Source organism: Plecotus auritus (genome assembly GCF_963455305.1).
Source record: "Plecotus auritus genome assembly, chromosome: 6".
Taxonomy (NCBI): domain Eukaryota; kingdom Metazoa; phylum Chordata; class Mammalia; order Chiroptera; family Vespertilionidae; genus Plecotus; species Plecotus auritus.
Genome location: NC_137773.1, coordinates 154,743,548 through 154,766,895, shown reverse-complemented (window position 1 = coordinate 154,766,895; position 23,348 = coordinate 154,743,548). Strand labels below are relative to the sequence as shown.

The window sequence follows — 23,348 nt, the reverse complement described above, 5'->3', positions numbered from 1 at the left end:
TTTTAAATAGCTTAATTTAGGATCACTTCTCTCCAACGCCAGTGATTGTATATCTGTGGTTGTATGTGTGTTCAGAACCCTCAGAAGAAGACTAGATACAGTGATCTGTCTTCCATGGAATTGTTAGCAACCCTGTGTGAGGTCAGTGCCTCCACCCACACTGTATGGAATTCAGCTGCACAGGGTTCTTCAGGAAAGGAAAACTGCATGACCAAAATACATAAAATGTTAAATGGCTTGTTTTTAAAGAAAATTTGGCTTCAGAATAAACACTGCCTTTTGAATGTGAATAGTATCTTACAATTAACACCCATTCAAAAAAACCCAAACACTTATTTCAATTTAATACCAGTAGGAAAAAATTTAACAAGAATTAAATTTTTAAATTAAATCTTCTTTAATTAAAAAAAATTTAACAATTAAAATATTTATTTTAATATTAGATATTACAAAATCAGAAAAAGGTGTCTTAGATGTATTATTTTTATGATAAATGACCACAATATAGAGATTTCCTCTTCTCCTGTTTAAATAAATGAATAAAAACCAATTGAATTATAAAAATTGATACAGATTTACATCCTTCAGACCTAAAGACACTAAGGCAGACATGCAGGAAGTACAAAGGATGCATTTATTTTTTTAAAAAATATGTTTTTATTGATTTCAGAGAGAGGAAGGGGGAGAGAGAGAGAGAGAGAGAGAGAGAGAGAGAGAGAGAGAGAGAGAGAGAGAGAGGAACATCCATGAGGGAGATACATTGATCGGCTGCCTCCTGCATGCCCCCTACTGGAGATTAGGCCTGCAACCCGGGCATGTGCCCTGACCTGGAATAATCACCTCCTGGTACATGTGACGGTGCTCAACTAGCTTAGCCACACCAGTCGGACAGGACACATTTTAAGACCAGAAATTATCCTGGAAAGACAGATGGAACCCCTTCCAGGAAATGTTTCTTTGTACTAACACATGCTCCTCCTCTCCTCTGTGGTTTCTACCAGCCTGATTAGTCATGCTCTCATGTAGAATTCTCAGTTATATTTTCTGTAGTCCTCCCCTCCCAACTACAAGGGCAAGAGCTTTTACCTTATTTTTGTGCCCTTGAATCTGGTTCAGTGATGAAAAGATGATGTTAATCTTAGAGATCTCACAGTTTAGGAGGAAAAGAAGTAGTAAAGGAGACTGTGGTAGTAGAGAAGACGATAATGAAATAAGACTTGATCCTCATTTTTAAATATGCTTGGGAGCTCTTCTGTGGAAACACTGGGGAGGGGATATTCAGGTAAAAGAATGTCATCCCCAGGATCTGTAGAAATGAGAATTCTGTAGCCTCACTAATGAATGAAAGGCCTTAGAAATCAGGCTAAATAATTTGGTGGTTTTTTTCTTCTTGAGTAAAAATGATGGGGAGCTATTAAAATGTTTAAGGAGGGCAATTTGCCTACTTCAGATAGATCACAGGCATTTTGGAAGATGGATTTGAAAGCAGACTAAATTAGGGACAGTGGGACCAGTTAGGAGGAGAAAAATAATTAGGGCTCCAAATCAGGTTATAACAGTATAGCTGAGGAAGAGGAGACATATAAGAATCCCGAGTGGTTCTGAGGAACTAAAATTGGAAAAGTGGGTGTTCTTATTGGAGGATGGGTTGAGGTATGCATGGAGAAAAGATAAACGTGTGTTTGAGCAGAAGATGATAAACTTAGCCAAAACCGGTTTGGCTCAGTGGATAGAGCATCAGCCTGCGGACTGAAAGGTCCCAGGTTCGATTCCGGTCAAGGGCATGTACCTTGGTTGCGGGCACGTCCCCAGTAGGGGGTGTGCAGGAGGCAGCTGATCGATGTTTCTCTCTCATCAATGTTTCTAACTCTCTATCCCTCTCCCTTCCTCTCTGTAAAAAATCAATAAAATATATTAAAAAAAAAAAAAAGAAGAAGATGATAAACTTAGTTGTGGGCCTACTGAATAAGACACCCTTTTAGCAATCCAAGATTTCTTGCCAAGATTTGAATGTATGGGGAAACACTCGAGAGTTCTAGGTTATGAATACAGGTTAGAAAATCTTTGGAAAGGGTTTTGGTTGAAACTCTGTGGATGACTGAGATTATCCAGGGAATTGTGTGTAAGTAGAGAATAAAACTACGACCAGAACTATGTGAAAAAGCAACATTTGTGAAGCAGAAACATAAATTTGAGCTACAGCAGTAGACTGAGGATGAATGATAGTCAAATAATCATGAGTGCTGCCATAAATCCCATTTTAGAGAGGGGTAAAATCAAGGACAATATCAGATTTGAGGGGGTAGTTGAAGTTTTCATGAAAGCATTACAAGAAGTTATATCTTTCTTACTGTGGAACATGGGAGAAGATATAGTTGGTCCATATAAATTGTCTTGTGTGTTTTTTTAAATCAGCTATATTTTAGTCTGGAGAGTTTTTAGACTATATTTTAGTCTACTTAGCTATTTAAATTGATAAAGGACAGTTAAAAAACATCTTATTTTCTAGTTTTAGTTTCCTTTATTTTCTGACGTTTTTATAGTTTTGAGAGCTCAAATTAAAAGTTTTCATTTGCTGTTTTTCATATTCCAGTTTTATGCCACAAGAAATATGTTTTCATTAGAGTGTTATTAATCATGGCTGATTAGATAAACTGCCCATGGACAAATAGACTAGTGGCCACCACTACCTCTAGCCAGTTATCTTGTAATGCGTAACGTCACGAGAGAAATTGGTCACGGGAATACAGGTAGAAAGTATTTTAGAAGACATTTTCTGGCCTTTATGTTCACAATCCTCTATATGATAATCAGCATATGATTCCACATTATAAGCATTTGTCATTAGATGATTATTGATTCTATTTAGACTAGTTGTTGGTTCTTATTTAAACTCCAATTGATAAATGTACTCAGGAATGATGTCCACATATTTGTTAATTTCAAATTGAAATGTAATACTTGTTGTATTTTTCTTGTTTTTAGGGGAAAGAAACACTGCTGACTCCCATCCCCTTTGCTAGACCACAGGATTTAGGGCCAACAATTGCTATTGTTACTAAAGTCAACCAAATCCAGGATCATCTACTGAAGAAGCATGATATTGAGCTCTACATGCACTTGAATAGACTAGAAATTGCACCACAGATATATGGGTTGTAAGTATTAAAAGTTTACATTGCAGCTCTACCTAATTATGAATTACGATGATTTCCCTATGCGTAGATTTATAAGAGTAAGAGCAAGAACTAACTGGTTCAGCTCCATTTCATTTCATATCTCTTTTCTATCCTATGTGCCAGGCTCTGTGCTCATAGCTTTCACATATGATATTTCACCTAATATCCCCACCAACCCTATTAATTGTTACCACTTTGTTACAGAGGAAGAAACTAAGTCATAATTCAAATCCAATCAGGATTGGCTCCATAACCTGCAGAGCCCAGTGCAAAATAAAAATGAATGGCCTCCTTTAAAAAATTAGTCAGAATTTTAAAATGGCAACAGCAGCAGATCATTAAACCTAGCATTTTAAGAAGTATAGGGTCGCACAGGTCATACACACATGGAGCCAGCCCTGAACCCAAACAATCCTATAGTCTTTCCATTTTATTGTATGGTCTTCTGTTCTACCCTCAGAAGTGCATTTTGAAAAGTAAGTTCAATGCCCTTCACAGTGACCATAATACATTAATCTTCTTTAACCACATAACTCTGTAACATGCTATAGCAGAAAAATAGGGAGCTCCCTAGATGTGTGTGTGTATTTGTATGTATTCATTCAGTGGTTATAAGGTGAGTAGGCAAATTACAAAGATAGCAGTTTTAATAAATATGAATTAGTTGTGCAGTATTACAGACAACCAAAGGATCCTTTATATTAAAACAATGGAACATATCTGTGAACTATTAGGCAGTTCCTTGGTAGATAATTCTTGCAAATTCCATCTCTCAATTAGGTAGAACATGAAAAATTGAAAACATATCATTGAGATGTACATAATAGATGCTCAGTAAATATGAATTCATTATTTGAATTACAAAGAATCTCAAGTCAAAGGTTTAGGACAATTTATTTAGTCCAAAGTAAAAAATATCAGGAAAAATCTCCATCCTATCGGTTGAAACAGGATTCCAGGAAGTTCTCAGTAAGGGCTGCCTCAGATGGCAGGAAGGCAGTTCAGTGCAGGAGACTGGCAGCTTAGTCTAGACTTCTCCCTGAAGTGCAGGTTGTGTGAGAGGCCCCCCTTTTATAACAGCTGCGAGGGGAGAAACCAAGATGGCGGCATAGGTAAACACCTAGACTGCTGCATCGCACAACAATTTCAAAACTACAACTAGAAGACAGAACGGACACCATCCAGAACCACAGGAAAGCTGGCTGAGTGAAAATTCTACAACTAGAAGGAGAGAGGGAGGCTCGCAGAGAATTGGAGGTACGGCAAAGGGGCTTTGTGCGCGCAGAGAGGAAGGGCGGCTGAGAGCCTGGCTGACTTTCTCTGGCGGAAGGGGGAAGGAAGCCTCCGACCGCACTGAACCCCAGTTCTGACTGCATTGAACCCCAGTTCCGGGCGAACCCCTGGGGACCCACGCTCTTACGGGGGGAGTCTGGACTCTCGGGCGGAGACTCGAGCTGGGAAAGGCAGAAGTCTGAAGGCGCACGCGGGCCAGTGCGCACAAGGGCTGCGGAGGTTGCCACAGGCTTTCCCTAGTGGAAGGGAGTCAGAGGATTCTGACTGCACTGAGTCCCAGTTCTGACTGCAGTGAACCCCAGTTCCAGGCGAGCCCCTGGGGACCCACGCTCTTGTGGGGGGAGTCTGGACTCTCGGGCGGAGACTCGGGAGCCGGGGAAGGCGGAGGACTGAAAGCGCGCGCGCCCGTGCCAGTGCGCACAAAGGCTGCGGAGGTTGCCACAGGCTTTCCCTAGTGGAAGGGAGTCAGAGGCTCCTGACGGCACTGAGCCCCAGTTCTGACTGCAGTGAACCCCAGTTCCAGGCGAGCCCCTGGGGACCCACACTCTTGTGGGGGGAGTCTGGACTCTCAGGCGGAGACTCGAGCTGGGGAAGGCGGAGGACTGAAAGCGCACATGCGCGCAAGAGCAAGGCTGACAGGAAGCCAAGACTGAGACTCCACCCCATCCAAGCTGAGCACAGAGGCTATTGCAATTTGGCAAGTCTAATCCTATAAGGCTGTCTCCAGCACCGAACTTCTCCCAGCATAGACACAGCTGATCCTTACAGCCAACTGGCCTGGAGGTCAATTCTTCCCAGTGATACCAACAACAATAAAGACTTAATTACAACAAGGCTGTACACACAGTCCACAAAGGGGTGCACCAAGAGTGTCCACCTCAGGTTAACTGGGGAAGCAGACCCACTGGGCCATATTGGAAACCTAGCACAAATATCTACCTTACCAACTCAGGGAATCAGTGAAAATGCGGCGACAAAGAAACAGATCACAAACGAAAGAAATGGAGGAAAACAAACGACTGGATATAGAATTCAAAACCACGGTTATAAGACTTTTTAAGAATATCCTAGAAAAGGCCGATAAATATAACGAGACCCTCGAAGATATGAAAAAGGACCAACTAGAAATTAAACATACACTGACTGAAATAAAAAGTATTATACAGAGACCCCAAAACAGACAAGAGGAACACAAAAATCAAGTCAAAGAATTGAATTACAAAGAAGCAAAAAACACTCAACCGAAAAAGCAAAAAGCAAAAAAAAAATCCAAAAAGTTGAAGGTAATGTAAGAAGACTCTGGGACAACTTCAAGCGTACCAACATCAGAATTATGGGGGTGCCAGAAGAAGAGAGAGAGCAAGATACTGAAAACCTATTTGCAGAAATAATGACCGAAAACTTCCCCCACCTGGTGAAAGAAATAGACTTACAAGTCCAGGAAGCCCACAGAACCCCAAACAAAAGGAATCCAAAGAGGACCACACCAAGACACATCATAATTAAAATGCCAAGAGCAAAAGACAAAGAGAGAATATTAAAAGCAGCAAGAGAAAAACAGTTAATTACCTACAAGGGAGCACCCATATGACTGTCAGCTGACTTCTCAACAGAAACTATGCAGGCCAGACGGGAGTGGCAAGAAATTTTCAATGTGATGAATAGCAAGAACCTACAACCAAGATTACTCTACCCAGCAAAGCTATCATTCAGAATTGAAGGGCAGATTAAGAGCTTCACAGATAAGAAAAAGCTGAAGGAGTTCATCACCACCAAACCAGTATTATATGAAATGCTGAAAGGTATTCTTAAAGAAGAGGAAGAAGAAAAAAGTAAAGAGAAAAATTATGAACAACAAATACATATCTATCAACAAGCGAACCTAAAAATCAAGTGAATTAAAAACCTGAGGAACAGAATAATCTGGTGAATATAATAGAATCCGGGGCATAGAAAGGGAGTGAACTGATAATTCTCAGGGGGAAAGGGGAATGGGGGGGTTCATGAAGAGAATGGACAAAAATCATACACCTATGGATGAGGACAGTGGGGGGGAGGTAAGGGCAGAAGGTGGGGTGGGAAATGGGTGGAGGGGAGCTATGGGGGGAAAAAGGAGAAATAATTGTAATAATCTGAATAAAGATTTATTTAAAAAAATAAAAATAAAAAAATAAATAAAAAAAAAATAAAAACAAAGTAAAAAATATCAATGAATGTTTTCTTTATGTCCTCATGTTGTACAGACTCTTTCACTAATAAATATTGAGCTCTCTTTCTTCTCTGGAACTCCGAAACTGTAATTTAAGAAGTCTGCTTTCCTGTTTTTAGTGATGCTTGTTTTCATTTCTGTGACTTCAGCTTGACTTCATCATTGAGAGCAGCTTCATCATTCCCACTTGAAATAAGAAAGTTGTGGGTAACATGGGTATTTAGCAGCATTGTAGGTTATTAATGAATTGTAATTAACACTTATAAGTCTAACTAGTATGTTTGTGTTTATAGACATAAAAGTTTATTTTAAAATAGCTATTGACAAGGTTAGGACAGTGAGACCAGTTAGAAGAAATAATTAGGGCCCCAAATCAGGTTGTTATAGTATAGCTGAGGAAGAGGAGAGAGTAACTGTGTCTTATTATCACCTTAAATATATTGAATTTGTATATTTTCAACTACATTTTATACTTTGATATAAATAGAATACATAATAAGCATCTGTGGGATATGCAATTAATGTCACTTTTGAGGAAGGACCCTCATAACACACTTGGGCTTTGACATTTATAAATTATGAGCTCTTTACGACACTCATGGGATAAATTTCATATCTCCCAAATGTTTATTGTATATCTTCCATTTCCTTTTTTTTTTCTATTTTCTGGATTAGCAATTGTTTTGCTATAGTGGTTTATAATAATTTAATTGGGGAGGTTCTTGGTTATTGATAAACTGCTTAATTTTGTGAAATAATTTTAAAATATTTATATCACAGTGTATTTGTCCTAACACATATCACTTTATAATTATGTATGACTACTAAGTTTTTTAAACTATATTTGAAATATAAACATATGTTAAAAAATATAACTTTTAGTCATTAAAGCAATATAATTACCGACCTTAAAAATTCTCTTCTAACAGTTTAAGTAAAAAGCTTCCTATTCTAAACACAGTTAATGATTGAAATATTCTTTTCTTTTCAATGAGCTTTATCTTATACATTTAATGTATAAACCAGAATGAGGGATTAGAAGGTAAAGATCCAATGATAATCTTGTCACCCACCACTGGTTATCCCCCCAGGATTACTCCTATTGAAAAAGCTGAGTATGTTCCCTTCCATATGAATAATTATCATGATTAAGAATTATGGGAAGAATAATAAATCACTTGAAATAATGATTAATAATTAATATTTATTGAGTATTTTCTGTGGGCCAGGATCATACTGATGGCTTTACATAGATTATGTTATTTATCCTCAAAATACATTGGGATAGGTACTGCTATTATCCCAATTTTTTAGATGAGGAAATTAAGGCTTATAAAGGCTTATTTAGATTAACCACCTACCAAGAAGCTGAGCCAGGCTTTGACCTCTTAAGCCTATATTAACACCCTAATATGATTCAGACTGTGAGAATGGTAGGAAACTAAGGCATCCATAGGGATTGTGTCAGGCTGGATTATGAGCCAAATGCAGGGCGACCAGATTAGCAACAGAGACCAGGAAGGTACAAATCCTGGAATTAGAGGAGTCTTGTTAGTGAGCAGAAGCCAGCCTCCTATAGAGGAAATAGGAAATCAAGGGCACTGGACCGCCCAACGCTCATAGCCATGCTAAGGCAAAACGTGTATATGTTTTTATATGAAAATTGGACTGGCAAGCATTGTTAAGAGGAGTTATGTCTGAAAGGGAATGATGGATGGTGTTTATTTTCTTTATAATTTTTGTTACTTTCTCAGTTGTCTCTGTTGATTATAAAATGATCATATACGAACAAAAATGTGAGGACAAAAGTAAGAATGTACTTAATTATTGTTAATGAGTTGTCAACATCCACAAAACTGAAACACCTTAAAGGTATATTTGAACCATTGTCAGTAATCTTTGAAGAATTACGGAAAATGGAGGACATGGCAAGAATGCTTGATATGAAATAACTCTGTTTTAACATCTGCAGTACAATCAAATGTATTTACCTTAATCTCTGACAATACATTAGAACTTAAAAAAAATAGATAAGTCCTTAGGGAGGGAGATTTTTATTTGGAACTATCATGTACTTACCAGAACAGTTTGGACAAGATAGAGCTGCGTTTTCTTTCCTATCAAAGTACCAGATTCGATAAAAACTTTTGACTGAATATTTTCACGTCACCACTTTCCTGTTATATTGTTTTGCTCAAAATGGAAAATTTGTAGACTGAATGATATTACATTTAGGCTTGAAATTGAGTTTTATGTAACTGCCATGTTCAATGAGTATGGATGAATATATTGTGACCCAGGTGGAGTGAGGTATCTGACACCAGGCCATAGGGTTTTGTCATTGGCCCTGCACAGAAACCCAGCTTTTTAGGATCTGGAAGGTCACTCTTTTACCTACTTCTGAAATGCCTCAGTCTGATTTCTTTAATATCCACATTAAATAATTGAATATTTCAACTTAGCAAATCTCATGTTGGTGAGTTTGATACCTTCACAGGCAGCTAATTCCATGGCAGATTTCATACACCTCTCCACTATACCTCCCAGTATAATATAAAAAATATTTTAATTTGTAATAAATGTTAAGCATTTGTTCACAAGGAGCTCACAGTATTGCATAGAGAAAAAAAATGAGATTTGAAATATATGGACTTAGATGAAATCATGGCTTGAATATCCAATTTACTATTAACGTTACATCTATGTAGTCAGGGTAAATACTATGATTGGTCTAGTATGATATATTTGTAAACAACATTATTTTTATATAATTTAATGATTAGAATCATGCACAACCTGCTGTGGGAGCACAAATACAAGGAACACTATATCAGGAATGCATTTGGCTGCAAGTAACAAACTCAGCTAGCAATGGCCTAAACAAATGGTGATTTTTGTTATTTTTCCTAAAAAGTATCAAGTCTGGAGATAGGAGCTCTGGCAGTGGTTCAGTGGCTTCACTAGTACAGTATGGAGACATACAGATTCTCTCGGCCTTTCTTTTTTTTTTTTAATAAATCTTTATTCAGATTATTACAACTGTTTCTCCTTTTTCCCCCCATAGCTCCCCTCCACCCAGTTCCCACCCCACCTTCTGCCCTTACCTCCCCCGCACTGTCCTCATCCATAGGTGTATGATTTTTGTCCAGTCTCTTCCTGAACCCCCCGTACCTCTTTCCCCCTGAGAATTATCAGTTCACTCCCTTTCTATGGCCCGGATTCTATTATATTCACCAGATTATTCTGTTCCTCAGGTTTTTAATTCACTTGATTTTTAGGATCACTTGTTGATAGATATGTATTTGTTCATAATTTTTCTCTTTACTTTTTTCTTCTTCCTCTTCTTTAAGAATACCTTTCAGCATTTCATATAATACTGGTTTGGTGGTGATGAACTCCTTTAGCTTTTTCTTATCTGTGAAGCTCTTAATCTGCCCTTCAATTCTGAATGATAGCTTTGCTGGGTAGAGTAATCTTGGTTGTAGGTTCTTGCTATTCATCACATTGAAAATTTCTTGCCACTCCCGTCTGGCCTGCATAGTTTCTGTTGAGAAGTCAGCTGACAGTCATATGGGTGTTCCCTTGTAGGTAATTAACTGTTTTTCTCTTGCTGCTTTTAATATTCTCTCTTTGTCTTTTGCCCTTGGCATTTTAATTTTGATGTGTCTTGGTGTGGTCCTCTTGGGATTCCTCTTACTTGGGGTTCTGTGCACTTCCTGGACTTGTAAGTCTATTTCTTTCACCAGGTGGGGGAAGTTTTCAGTCATTATTTCTTCAAATAGGTTTTCAGTATCTTGCTCTCTGTCTTCTTCTGGCACCCCCATAATTCTGATGTTGGTACACTTGAGGTTGTCCCAGAGGCTCCTTACACTATCTTCAACTTTTTGCATTTTTTTTTCTTTTTGCTTTTTTGGTTGAGTGTTTTTTGCTTCTTTGTATTTCAATTCTTTGACTTGATTCTTGTGTTCCTCTAGTCTGTTGTTGGGTCTCTGTATAATATTTTTTATTTCAGTTAGTGTATGTTTAAGTTCTAGTTGGTGCTTTTTCATATCTTCGAGGGTCTCGTTATATTTATCGGCCTTTTCTAGGATATTCTTGAAAAGCCTTATAACCGTGGTTTTGAATTCTATATCCAGTCATTTGTTTTCCTCCATTTCTTTCGTTTGTGATCTGTTTCTTTGTCGCCGCATTTTCACTGCTTCCCTGAGTTGGTAGGGTAGCTTTGTGTGCTAGGTTTCCTATATGGCCCAGTGGGTCGGCCTCCCCAGTTAACCTGAGGTGGATACTCTTGGTGCACCCCTTTGTGGACTGTATGTACAGCCTTGTTGTAGTTAAGTCTTGATTGTTGTTGGTATCACTGGAAGGAATTGACCTCCAGGCCAGTTGGCTGTGAGGATCAGCTGTGTCTACGCTGGGAGAAGTTCGGTGCTGGAGACAGCCTTATAGGATTAGACTTGCCAAATTGCAAAAGCCTCTGTGCTCAGCTTGGATGGGGTGGAGTCTCAGGGCGGAGCAGACAGTCTTGGCTTCCCATCAGCCTTGCCCTTGCGCGCACGCGCCTCCAGACCTCTGTCTTCCCCAGCTCCCGAGTCTCCGCCCAAGAGTCCAGATTCCCCCCCCCCCCCGTAAGATCATGGGTCCCCAGGGGCTCACCTGGAACTGGGGTTCAGTGCAGTCAGAACTGGGGCTCTGTGCAGTCAGGAGCTTCCGACTCCCTTCCACTAGGGAAAGCCTGTGGCAACCTCCGCAGTCTTTGTGCACACTGGCGCGCGCGCCTCCAGACCCCTGCCCGCCGGGGCTCCCCTGGGTCTCCCCTGGGTCTCCGAGTCTCTGGGTGCCTTTCTCTCTACCTGACAGTCCAGACTCTCCCTGTATGAGCCTGGGTCCATGGGGTTTTGCCCAGAACTGGGGTTCAGTGCAGTTGGAACTGGGGTTCAGTGCAGTCGGGGGCTTCCTTCCCCCTCCTGCCAGAAAAAGTCAGCCAGGCTCTCAGCCGCCCTTCCTCTCTGCGCACACAAAGACACTTTGCCGTACCTCCAATTCTCTGTGAGCTTTTCTCTTTCCTTCTAGTTGTAGAATTTCCACTCAGCCAGCTTTCCTGTGGTTCTGGATGGTGTCCATTCTGTCTTTTAGTTGTAGTTTTGAAATTGTTTTGTGAGGCAGCAGTTTAGATGCTTACCTATGCCGCCATCTTGGTTTCTCTCAGCCTTTCTTCATGATTGTGGCTAACTGGTCTCAGGATGCTGGGATAGCTAGACATCAGTTATTTAGTAGATCAGTAGGTAATTGTTCAAGGTTGTATATTTGTTCAAGATGCTGGTGCCAACCTTATTTGCCTCCTCTGATCAAGCAAAGCAGAAACTCTCCCAGCAACCACCTCTAACAGATGTAGGCTTAAATCTCATTGGTAGCATGTTGTTAGTAATTCAGTTTGTCTTATATATACAGTATATATATTTTCTTTCTAAAAACTTTTCATTGAAATTTGCTTTCTCTGATAAAAATAATGCTTTTATTTTCATTGTACTTCAATTATTATTTTTTAGGTATTTTTATATGATGTTACAGATGATATTTTTATACCACTGTATCTCCTCCAAAGGGTTCTGATTATGACTTAAACTGCAAATGGCATGTGTAGCATAAAAAAATTTCCCAAACTTTAAAAACATTTAAAAATATTTTTTACTGAATTTTATTTAAAATCTTATTGAAATTACATGGTATATTACATGAAATTTGTTGCAGAGAATATGTTAGACCTTTTAGAATAGATCATTGTTTTAATAGACATAAGCCCTAATTAGGAGGCATCAGAAACAATGTAAAATGATTAGGACTGGGTAGAAAAGAGTTAATGACATGCTGAGTAGGTTCAACTTTTATCAAAGACAACTTCTGACTTAAGTAAGTTATTGGGACTTAAACTATTGAAAATACAGCTAGTGAGAACAGTCAGCATTGTGAACACTGTCAGAATTCAGCCAGATCAGTGGCACTGAAAAAAACCAGAGTTCAGTTCCTCTAGTGACCAGACCCCAAGTATAAAGTTGGTAAATCTCTATGCCTGGGGTGGGAGGGAAGGAGGGAACAGAACTACAAATGTGTGTTTTTTTTTACTTTATTTTTGTATCTTTTTTAAATATTTTTATTTATTTCAGAGAGGAAGGGAGAGGGAGAGAGATAGAAACATCAATGATGAATTATAATTGGCTGCCTCCTACATTCCCCCCACTGGGGATTGAGCCCACAACTTGGGCATGTGCCCTTGACCAGAATCGAACCTGGGACCCTTTAGTCCACAGACTGACACTCTATCCACTGAGCAAAACCAGCTAGGACCAAATGTATTTTAATGGGTAGAATTTTATAATGTTGATATTTGGTATGTATTGTAGGTTTACTTCATTTAATTATCAGTTTGTAATGAAAGGGTCTTTATTTTATCTGAAACAAGAACTATTCAGAAAAAATATTGATAATATGTTTTGTTTGTACCTTCTTATAATTGCTGAACTCTTCATTCATTGCAACCCAGAACCTGAGTGCAGGTACTGCATTGCAATGGATGCTTGCAAAAGCTGAATTAAAGTAAAATTAAGATTACCTTCCTTATAGGGTTGCCATGTGGAGCCTTCTATTTGCATAGTACCTTAAACGATGTCTAGCACATAGGAAACACTTTCTAAGTGTTCATTAAATTAAAAAAAAAGATAAATCATAGCAGGGATCATAAAATTCTAGTTAAGATCTCATATTTCTAAATAATAATAAAAATGATGAATAATATTATTTCTTTAAATTGAAAATTAATGGGAAATGGTTCTTTCTGGAGTCCTGAGCCCCAATATACCAAATGCCTTTTGCTTTGGTGTAGCCCATCAATACGTAGCTGTCTTTCTGTAGCTTGATCAGCTCTAGGCAGGAGGGTGTCCTGCTTCTTGGTATTTAGAACAACAGTGACAAATCAGAGTGGACCAGCTCCTAATATGATTTCCCTCTCCTATGCTTTTGTGGGAAATACAGTTTTAAAACAGTAGCAAATGTGAGGTGGTTTGATCAGCTAGTTGGTTAGAAGTTTGTCTCTTTGCCTAACTATTAGATTTGTAAGTTTTCACATTAAGGAAATTTGATTAAGCTGTGTATGTCATTTTCTCTTAGCTTTTAAAGTTTATATCCTTTACTTGATATCATTATTATAGGATAATGGAATTTTTCAGTTTAATAGTTTTAAAAATAGAACTGTTTTAAGCCATCATTCCTTCAGCTTTTTTTTTATTAAACACCTACTGATGTCAAGCATTGTGCTCTATGTTACATCACTTGGGTATTTGAGTAGTATTAATAGAACAGGGAGTAGCCTCTATAGAAGGCTAGAGAAGAACCACTCGAAATAATTTGTGTGGGAGTGCAGATTTTGAATCAGCAAGTGGAAAAATCCTCTACCTTCACCCCAATGTTTCAACAGAGGCTCAGCAGTCCCCAGCTTAATTTATCAGAAATCAACTAAAGGGAAATGGTAGAGGGAGAGAAATGGTGTTGTCCCTTGGACTGCAAACTAGCTATCAGAAATTTTATGGATGGTTGCCTTATGAATGAGAGATTGGACAAAATGGCAAATAAATTCCAATATCAAATTTGCACACAAATGACTACATTCATTTCCATGAAAACATGATCAAACCAAATGCTTTAACCAACAATGATTAGTTTTTTAAGCCAGCATACCAGTGTTTTTATATTGAAAATGACTGTGGTTCTTCAAAAGCATGGTTGCTTTAATAAGTTAGACACCTATTTTAATGAAACATTATTACTCAAAATACTTCTGGAATTCCCTTTTTGAAATTATCTTCATTAGCAACCTGTTTCATGGTGGTATAATAAAATAATTTTTAAAAAAACGTTTGATCTCAAAAGTATTGCCTAACCTCATTTCTCAGGTTGTTCATCAGATGTGGCTCTAATTAGAAGTGTTAGTTACTTGCATGAATAAAACTCATCCTCAGAACACACTGCTGGGCTTCTATGGGAGGTATACAAAAAGCCGACCAAGGCCTCTGGCTCTGAAAGAATAATTTCACAGAGACATTTTGGTACCTTTGTTAAATAAAAAGAATAAGTTTCATTGCTTTCCAGTCACAAGGTGGATGTATTTTATTCTGGGTGTGTAAAAAATTGATATTAAGTATTATACAGCAAAACCCAAACAACACACTTGATACTACTTGATGATAAACATTATGTTCTTAAATACAACTGTAAACAGGATTATCTAAAAGAGAATCCAGTCTGAGATGGCTGTCTTTTCCTACAAGATCCTAATTCACCCAGAGACATATTTGAATGAATTTTATTCTCTACTTGATCCATTTTAATTGGCCACAGCTTTCAGCAAGTTCGTGCTTATTCTTAAAACAATTGGGAGCATTCAGGAGCCTTAAGTACCATTAATAGGACAGTGCATTTGAAGGAGCTTGGAAACTGATAGATTAGGGTCCTGGCCCCTGTAGCAGCCATAGAACCAGCTGAGCCAATAAACTGTCATACCTTCTTTTGAACATAAGCTGGAAGTTACAGGGTCTGGGGACAATTTGGTAGAGTTCTATAAAAACCTTGGCTTATCAGAAAACAGCTAAAGGGAAATGGTAAAGGGAGAGGAATGATCCTGTCCCTTGGACTGCAAACCACAGTCCAGTTGGCCAGATTTGGATTTTCAGCTATTGCCCAGCTGGTGAACAGCTCAACACTATTTTAGGTCATGTGATCCCATTGTAGCCAATTGCATGGCTTGGCAGACAACGACATAGTAAATATCTATTCACACAAATTGTATGCATACTGCATATGTCCATGTGCATTCTCTGCTTGTCTGTATTGATGATAACATACCCACATAGATAAAGGGATAAATTGTGTGTATAGGTCTGTACCTGGATATTTAACACAGTAATTATGTACTTTGATTCCTTCTAGGAAACAGAATGGTAGGAATAATCTAGTTAAATCCGTTTCTATGGGGATTTTTTGACTCCTTTTTTCATATTTTCTCTAGTTGTAAAAATTACAGTGATTACACATCATAAAGCCTATCTGTAATAAAACGCATCAGCTGGCCAAGGTTTTCATCGCTCACTCAATAATCCATTAATACAGCAACGTTGCCCAGGCATCTTTATAATACCAACTCGGAGGTAATTTTAATCAGCTAGACCAGCTGGTATTTAACAGCAGCTGCTGGAGATGCCACAAATATACTCAATAGCTGACATCTTTATTTGCAGTTTTTCAAGGGGAGAAGAGATTCTCCTGTGGTTACTGGTATTAAGCATTTAAAAGTAGGTGTAAAGTATACAGGGGTTTCTACCTAAATGAGAAGAGGAGGGATTAATGATAAAACAAAGGTGATAAATTCTATCAGGAGGACAGGTTTGTGAATGAACAAACTGCTCAACTGAATAAGAACACATTGGCTTTGGGTGGACTTCAGACCTTTTTCCTAGTTACATTTGCACTAATCGTGGACATCGCTAGCACTAAAATTGTAGTCTGCTATGTGTAGCATCCTTATATCCTTCTATACTGGATTTGTAGTGGCCTTCCTACTACATAAAGCTGTGAAAAATAATTTGATTATGTGAAAGAGTGATCTGTTAATTATGCACATGGTCTGTCTCAGCCCCTGCATGCCTTGGCTTTTTTTGTGTTATGAATATATTTTCATTAATGTTCAATTTTGATTTGTAAGTGAAAGGAATCATCATCAATGCGTTCTGTCTAGTAGTAAATACAGAATGCTATTTCACATTGGTGTGTATGAGCATGTGTGGGGTAAACAGGCATCAGCAACATGAAGTTAACAGTCACAAACCCATTATAAATAAAAATGTAATTACACTTGGGGGAGCTTGGCTTACAAAGCTCAGAAATCCATAATGGAGCTTGCTGGTAGTAAATGCCTGATCTGTTTGCTAAACTCCACTGTTCCCAACCCCTTTCTCATCGACTTTTAGCAAATACTTTGACATCTCCACTGATTAGAAATTAGACTTTCTGATTTATAAAATAGCTGGCCTTTGTCTCTGGGGTGAGGGTCTTACCTTTTGGTTGAATAACTAAAAGAGGAGAATTAGAGTAAAATAGGAAAAGTATAAGGTATAGTGAAAAAAAAACAAAGGTTTTTCAAGACAGTTACTTAATTACCAGAGTTATAGATGACAGCTTTGCATACAGATAGTTGTGTATTGAACTTGCTGGTGATATACATGTCTGATGCTTATGTGAGCAGAGGTGAAGTGGTTTTCATCTTCATAGAAAACTCATGTCATTTTCTCGAAGACTGATTTCAAAATTAAAGTAAATAGAAAAATAATAGAGTTATGGGCCTTGCATACTTGGTATAGAAATAGTTTTGTTATTTCTGACTCCTGCAGAGCCATCAAATGTTCTTTTCTTATGCTAATAGTCCCTGCTGGGAAATGAAGCATTACAAACCCCTAAAAAAGTGAAATGTACAATCAAACGTTCTTTTCTTATGCTAATAGTCCATGCTGGGAAGTGAAGCATTACAAACCCCTAAAAAAGTGAAACGTATTACATGTTGCGTGTTCTCCTGTACTAAATTATCAGAGGTTAGCAGAATCCGTTGTCCTACCACGTCTTCTGCAGGCAGCTCCATTCATCAGTGCCACTGCTTCTCTTTCTTTCAGAGCCAAATAGTGATCTGTCTGTGTTGGACTGTGATTGATACTTAAAATTAAAATCCAGTGACAGAATGGATTACGGAGATAGCAATTTGAATTTAAAAATTACTTAGCAAGCATTTTTCCTGTTATTTGTAGTGAAAACAGTCTGTTTAAGTTTGTTTAGTGTGTTTGACAACAGACAGGTTGATATATTGCTGGGCACAGCGGTGGGTTGGACTTGAGTGGTATTAGCGCTCAGTGTTTTGATTAATGGTAATTGTTTCCATGAAAAGGCATGTTTTACGTACAACTCATAGTTCTGGAAAACAGAAGTCAACTTGCAGGATTCATAATTACCATTCCGAGTTAGCATATAAAAAGGGCAGGAAGCAGCAGCGCTGGAGTAGCACAGTAGGATTTTTTTCTTTTGCATTGTATTGTAGTTAGAGGGTGTTCTGTATGTCAGAATATAAATCTTCTGTTATTTATCTTTTGTCCAGTATTTGAAGTTGATTTATGACACATTTCTGTATGCCATAATTTAGTTGGAATCCTATACTAAGGTGAAATTTCACCTGTCTCTACAGTAAAAGGAACTGTAAAAGGAACCCTAAGCAACCTACTGAGGTATAGATTAAATTTTTCTTCCTATTTTTCTCTAGTCTTGCTCTCACTTTAAAATAATGCAATTTAGAAAACAATTAGAAGGTTTATTTGAACAATTCAGAGATTTCAGTTGCCAGTTTAAATAAAACATTTTACATATCATTAAGGTACATAAACCCAGGGGAAATAAAAGGTAATTTTTATTTGGAGAAAATAAAACATGCATTAAGGACAACGTTTTGTCAGCTTAAAAGCTGTCAGAATAATGCCCTCATAACACCTTTCACTCTCACCTGTAGGTCTGTACACATATGTGAATAGATGCACGTATACTTTATCTGTCCACAAAGTGCATAATGCTCTGCAGTTAGGTAGAACTTGACTTTAAGTGAGTGTCCTTACCTTTAGCATGAACAAAGAAACACCACTTGCACATAAGGACTTGGAAAGGAGTGGGAGAAAATGTCCTTACCCTATTTAAGCACTCTTGATTTTAAGACAGTGAGACATTTTGTAAGTGGGAGGTAGTGCTAGTTTTGGGTCCCCCCACCCCTTCTCTTTTTGTTTTCTCCCTACTAAAGATAAGTACTAGGTAATGTGGTAAATGCAATCAGAATGTTCCTAAAAGAGGCATAAATGACAAACATGTTTGTGAAACCAAGATGAGAATCAGTATTTGCACAACAACCCTCCCCTGCTTTTTTAAAAAAAGCATAGAAATTTCGAGTCTATTGGGTAGTTTCCTAACTATTAACCCAGGAAACTAAATATGATATTTTAAAAATAATAGTCCTCCCTGATAGGAGCAGGATTTTAGGTTTATATTAATGTTAAAGCTTTGACATAATTAATAATATATGCCTTTTATATAGCTTTTATGTAAGTCATGTTCTTTAATATGTTTGGGAAGAGAATAGGAGGAGAAACCTGCCGTGCAGAGACTATGGTGTTACCGTTCTATTTAAAAGGGAATGATCCTGCTCCATAGTAGCCTGGATTGAAATGCCATTTGTCAGGTTGTTTATTCCAAGCAAAATTAAAATTAATAAATGGTTGTGTAATGCACATCTAAGCCTTTGACATAAATATAATTTTTTTAAAAAAATTATTCCTCGTAGTTAGCAACCATGTGTCATTGTGGCATCTTTTATTGAAAGGAACTTTATTTAAGTAGCATAAACTTGTTGGATGGGCTTCAATTAAATGATGATTTGTTAATGCAAATGTGTAGCGAATGATGGTAGTACATCTGTCTCTTCATCCATAGGCCATTACTGTGCAGCGTTAGCACATGATTGTAAAAAACAAGAAGTCATTATATGCAGGTAGTACATATTCAATCAATTCTGACCTTATGTCTCTGGCAAAATAAAAAAAGTATCAATGTAAATGATATTGAATCTGAATAACAAAAAGCAGCTCTTTGACTCTCTGTGACTCAAGCTGTTAAGTGATGCAAAGTGACTGCTGTTTGGGATTGATGGTTATTGGTGGCCCAGTGGGGAAAGGCCATCACTTTAATCCTTTGTCATCCCTCCCATGCACTCCTCCAACCCAAATTACATTTAAGTTCTGTTTTCTTCTCTTTTTTAAAAAATGTTATTTTCAAGGGTAGTCTGTGGGATAGTGTGAGAAATGGGCACCGATGACCACCAGGCTGAGCACGTTAAGCAAGCAGTGACAATTAATACAACAACAAAAAATAGTACAATTAGCTCCAGCTCCATAAGTGTCTAATGAGCCATTTGTCAGTCTTTTGGTGAAATAAACTACTCTATCTTAATTCTCCACTCTTGCAGCAAATAAATAAAAGTTATGAAACACCCGGGCACCAATAAAATATAATTTATTTCACAGGGCATGACAGAACTCTTTACATATCTAGAATGAACATGTTATTTACAAATGACTTGTGATACTCATACAAACCATGGATCTGTGTGCTAACTGCTTTCATTAGAGAGATATGCATTTTTTTTCTGATTGTTTAATCATTTAAACGTATCATTACTCCTAAAGGCATGTGAGTTAAAGTGACTCCTCCTGGTGTGATTAACTCATGAGGCCAAAAAGAACCTCAGAAATGAGCTATTCTGCAGCTGAAGACATTAAGAATTTACGGGAAAGGACAAAACAATAATTTTCATTGGGGAACCTCTCAGCTCTCTGCTGATTATCTTCCTGCCCTCATTTATTTTTAGGAACCCCAATCTCTCGAAAGTTTTTCACCACCACTGTGTATCACTCAAACAAAACCACCCTGTAAGCCTTTTTCACTTGTATTTGGTACTAGTTTAGAAGTTGTAATCACCGTACTGTGAAAATGTCACTTGAAAATTCACATTAAAGCCCTGGCCGGTGTACTCAGTAGTTAGAGCATCAACCTGCACAGCAAAGGGTCTTGGGTTCGATTCCCTGTCAAGAGCATGTACTTGGGTTGCAGGTTCCTGGCCCCATGGGGGTATGTGTAGGAAACTAATTGATGTAGCTCTTTCACCTCTCTCTCTCTCTCTCTCTCTCTCTCTCTCTCTCTCTCTCTTTCTCTCTCTCTCTCTCTCTGCCTTCCCTCCCCACCTCCCTCCCACTCTTTCTAAAATCAATGGAAAAAATACCCTTGGATTAAAAAAATAATTCACATGGAAAATGTGCAGTATCATTGAAATTAAAGCACAGATATTTTTAAAAAAGCAATTGGTTGTTTTAAGTAAAAGAAAAATACACAGAAATTGTTCTTCAGAATGGCATATACCGTGGTTCTCGAGTGTGGCTCCTGGACCAGCAGCATCTTGAAGGTTCTGGTTAGAAATGCAGATTCCTCAGTCCCTACTGAATCAGAAACTGTAAGCGGGATCTAGGAATCTGTTTTCATAAGCTCTGCAAGCGATTCTGTGAGTCACTGATATATACTGATAAAGTAATTGAAGCAAAAATAAACACATGTTAATGAATCCCTGATGTATATACAGAACCCGAAAGAAAGCAGAAATAATTTCCAGGAGATCCAGCTCATCTTGTTTCCAACCCTTCTTGGTTGGTCCACTACTACTTTTACCTCCTCTTTTTTTCCCCCCTCTGTTTTAATGCACTTTCTTTTTCTACCCATTTTGCAAGGTAATGATAGAGTTTTCAGGCAAATTCCAAGTTACTGGGCCTGCCACTATCATATTTCTACTAACCAAATGTTTCGGTCTATAATTTGGGAACCCTAGTATTTGATGATTAGTATTTTATTTCATCTTTTAATGTTAAACTTATTTCAAAGCTATTAATACACAGTTCACTTAGGATGAAGAGAGGAGGTATCTTTCAGTGCCAGCCTGGTGAATCCAGGAAGAAATAACAGGCAGAATCTCTGGAATGAGTCATGTACCCCAAGTGTCTGATGAGGGATCACTGGGACTTGTTGCTTTACACCTGCAGCTGGAATGATTAGCTGTGGTTACCAGTAGCTGTAGCTTGACCTGCAAAATGACACAGAGTCTGAAGTGGAGAGTGGCAAGTAAAATCAGAAAACAGCCAGGCAGAATTTTACTAAAGGTGAACAAGAACCAATGGTAATTGTAGGCAGTTTTGTTTAAAAGGCATTTCTGTGTCCCTTGCTACTCAAAGTGTGGTCCATGGACCAACACCACTGCCTCCCCTGGAAGCTTGGTGGGAGTGCAGAACCTCAGGTCCCATGCCAGCTAGCCCACGGACTAAGAATTCACTCTTCAACAGCATTCTCGGGAGATTTTCATACACATTGAAAATAGAGATTCACTTAATCAGTATATTAGCAGGCAGGGGATTGGGTGAAAGATTGATGGTGAAGGCATATAGTTAAGCAACGCTACTCTTTTATATGGAGATGAATTCTATGGGGCTGTGATAGTTCCAAGGGGGTTTTCAACAAATGCACAATGCTATTGCAGTTATAGTAGGAATTATTTTTTTGGCCTGACTTACTTGATTTTGGAATAAATCCAATATGGAAATATGAAATTTGATTAATGATTTCTAAATTTTATTTGTCTCTTCCCCTGAGGAGAAGTTAGAGTTCAAGGTGATATTATAAGTGTGAAAGGGCTACACCTGAGGGATAATTAAGGTTTAAACCTAAAGTCTAAAAAGAAATCTGAGCTTAGACTTTCTTAATTTGGTTTTTTAAAAGTGGTAAAAACGGTTTGGATCTTGACACTTTTTAATTTTTTTAAATTTATAGTTAACATACAATATTACGTTAGTTTGCAGGTATATAATTGTCTAATCACCATGTTGTACACATGAAACTAACATAATATTGCAGAGTAAATCTAATAACCATCTAACACCAGACATAGTTACTGTGATATTATGGACTATAGTTCCTGTGCTGTACCTTACATCCCCGGGACTTATTCTATAACTGACAGTTTGTACTTAATCCCCTTCACCTTTTCCCCCCAGACCTCAGCCCCCTCCCATTTGTAATCATCAATTTTTTCTCTGTGTCTGTGAGTTGTTTCTGTTTTCTTTTTTTGTCATTTGTTTTATTTTTTATATTCCACATATAAGTGAAATCATTGCAATATTTGTCTTTCTCTGTCATACATATTTCACTTAGCATAATATCTTCTAGGTCTATTTATGTTGTCACAAATAGAGAGTAATTAAAGATATACATAGATTTTGCTGTAAAGCTTTTTTGGTAATATTTATTTATGATACTTACAAACTCTATAAGTTTAAATGCTTAAAAATAGTTCAATAGATAATTGTATGTCCATACAATGGAATAATACTATTAGCCACTTTAAATCACTCTTTAGAGATACATACGGTATTTATTGACATAGAAAAAAGATTATAGCAGAATACATATATGAAAATATTCTTATTATAAAATAAATGTGTTTATATTTTATATGTGCATGGAAATAGAATTGGAAAGCTGTAATCTAATTGTTCCAGGGCTATGAGATTATGGGTATCATTATTTTCTTCATTTTGCTATGCTTTTATTTTAGCTTTTCAGAGACAAATTCAGATTACTTTTGTAATAAAAAATTAATTTTATATTGTCAATCTTGACATTAGCTAATTATGTAGAAAAATACATAAAACCAATTATTTTAAATATAGGTGAAACATTTTCCTTTAATTTAGCACTTATTGTGTGGTGCTGGTGCTAACTAGAAATATGTTCAAGGAACTCATCATGGCATATAGAAGAACTTAGTCCTGTAAATAAAAGGCATGTGAATCTGAATGATTTGCAGAGGAAGGTATGAAGGTCATGCAGGTAGTTTTACTGGGAGTTCAGAAGAATGGCTATCTATGCTTCATGGCAGACAGGATGCGGGTTGAGTAAGAAGAGATACTTGATAGAGGTTTTTGAAGGAGTTCCCCCATACCCAG

The 23,348-nt window shown here is 37.6% G+C and overlaps 1 protein-coding gene across 4 annotated transcripts in view; it reads left to right on the top strand.

The window, feature by feature from the left end:
* TBC1D5 (TBC1 domain family member 5) overlaps positions 1-23,348 on the top strand; it is a 481,832-nt gene that overhangs the window by 313,826 nt on the left and 144,658 nt on the right. For all 4 annotated transcript variants that reach the window (XM_080675845.1, XM_080675847.1, XM_080675846.1 and 1 more), the window contains one exon: positions 2,986-3,158. In XM_080675845.1, coding sequence (XP_080531971.1) covers positions 2,986-3,158 — 173 coding nt within the window. The remainder of the gene's footprint in view (positions 1-2,985; positions 3,159-23,348) is intronic.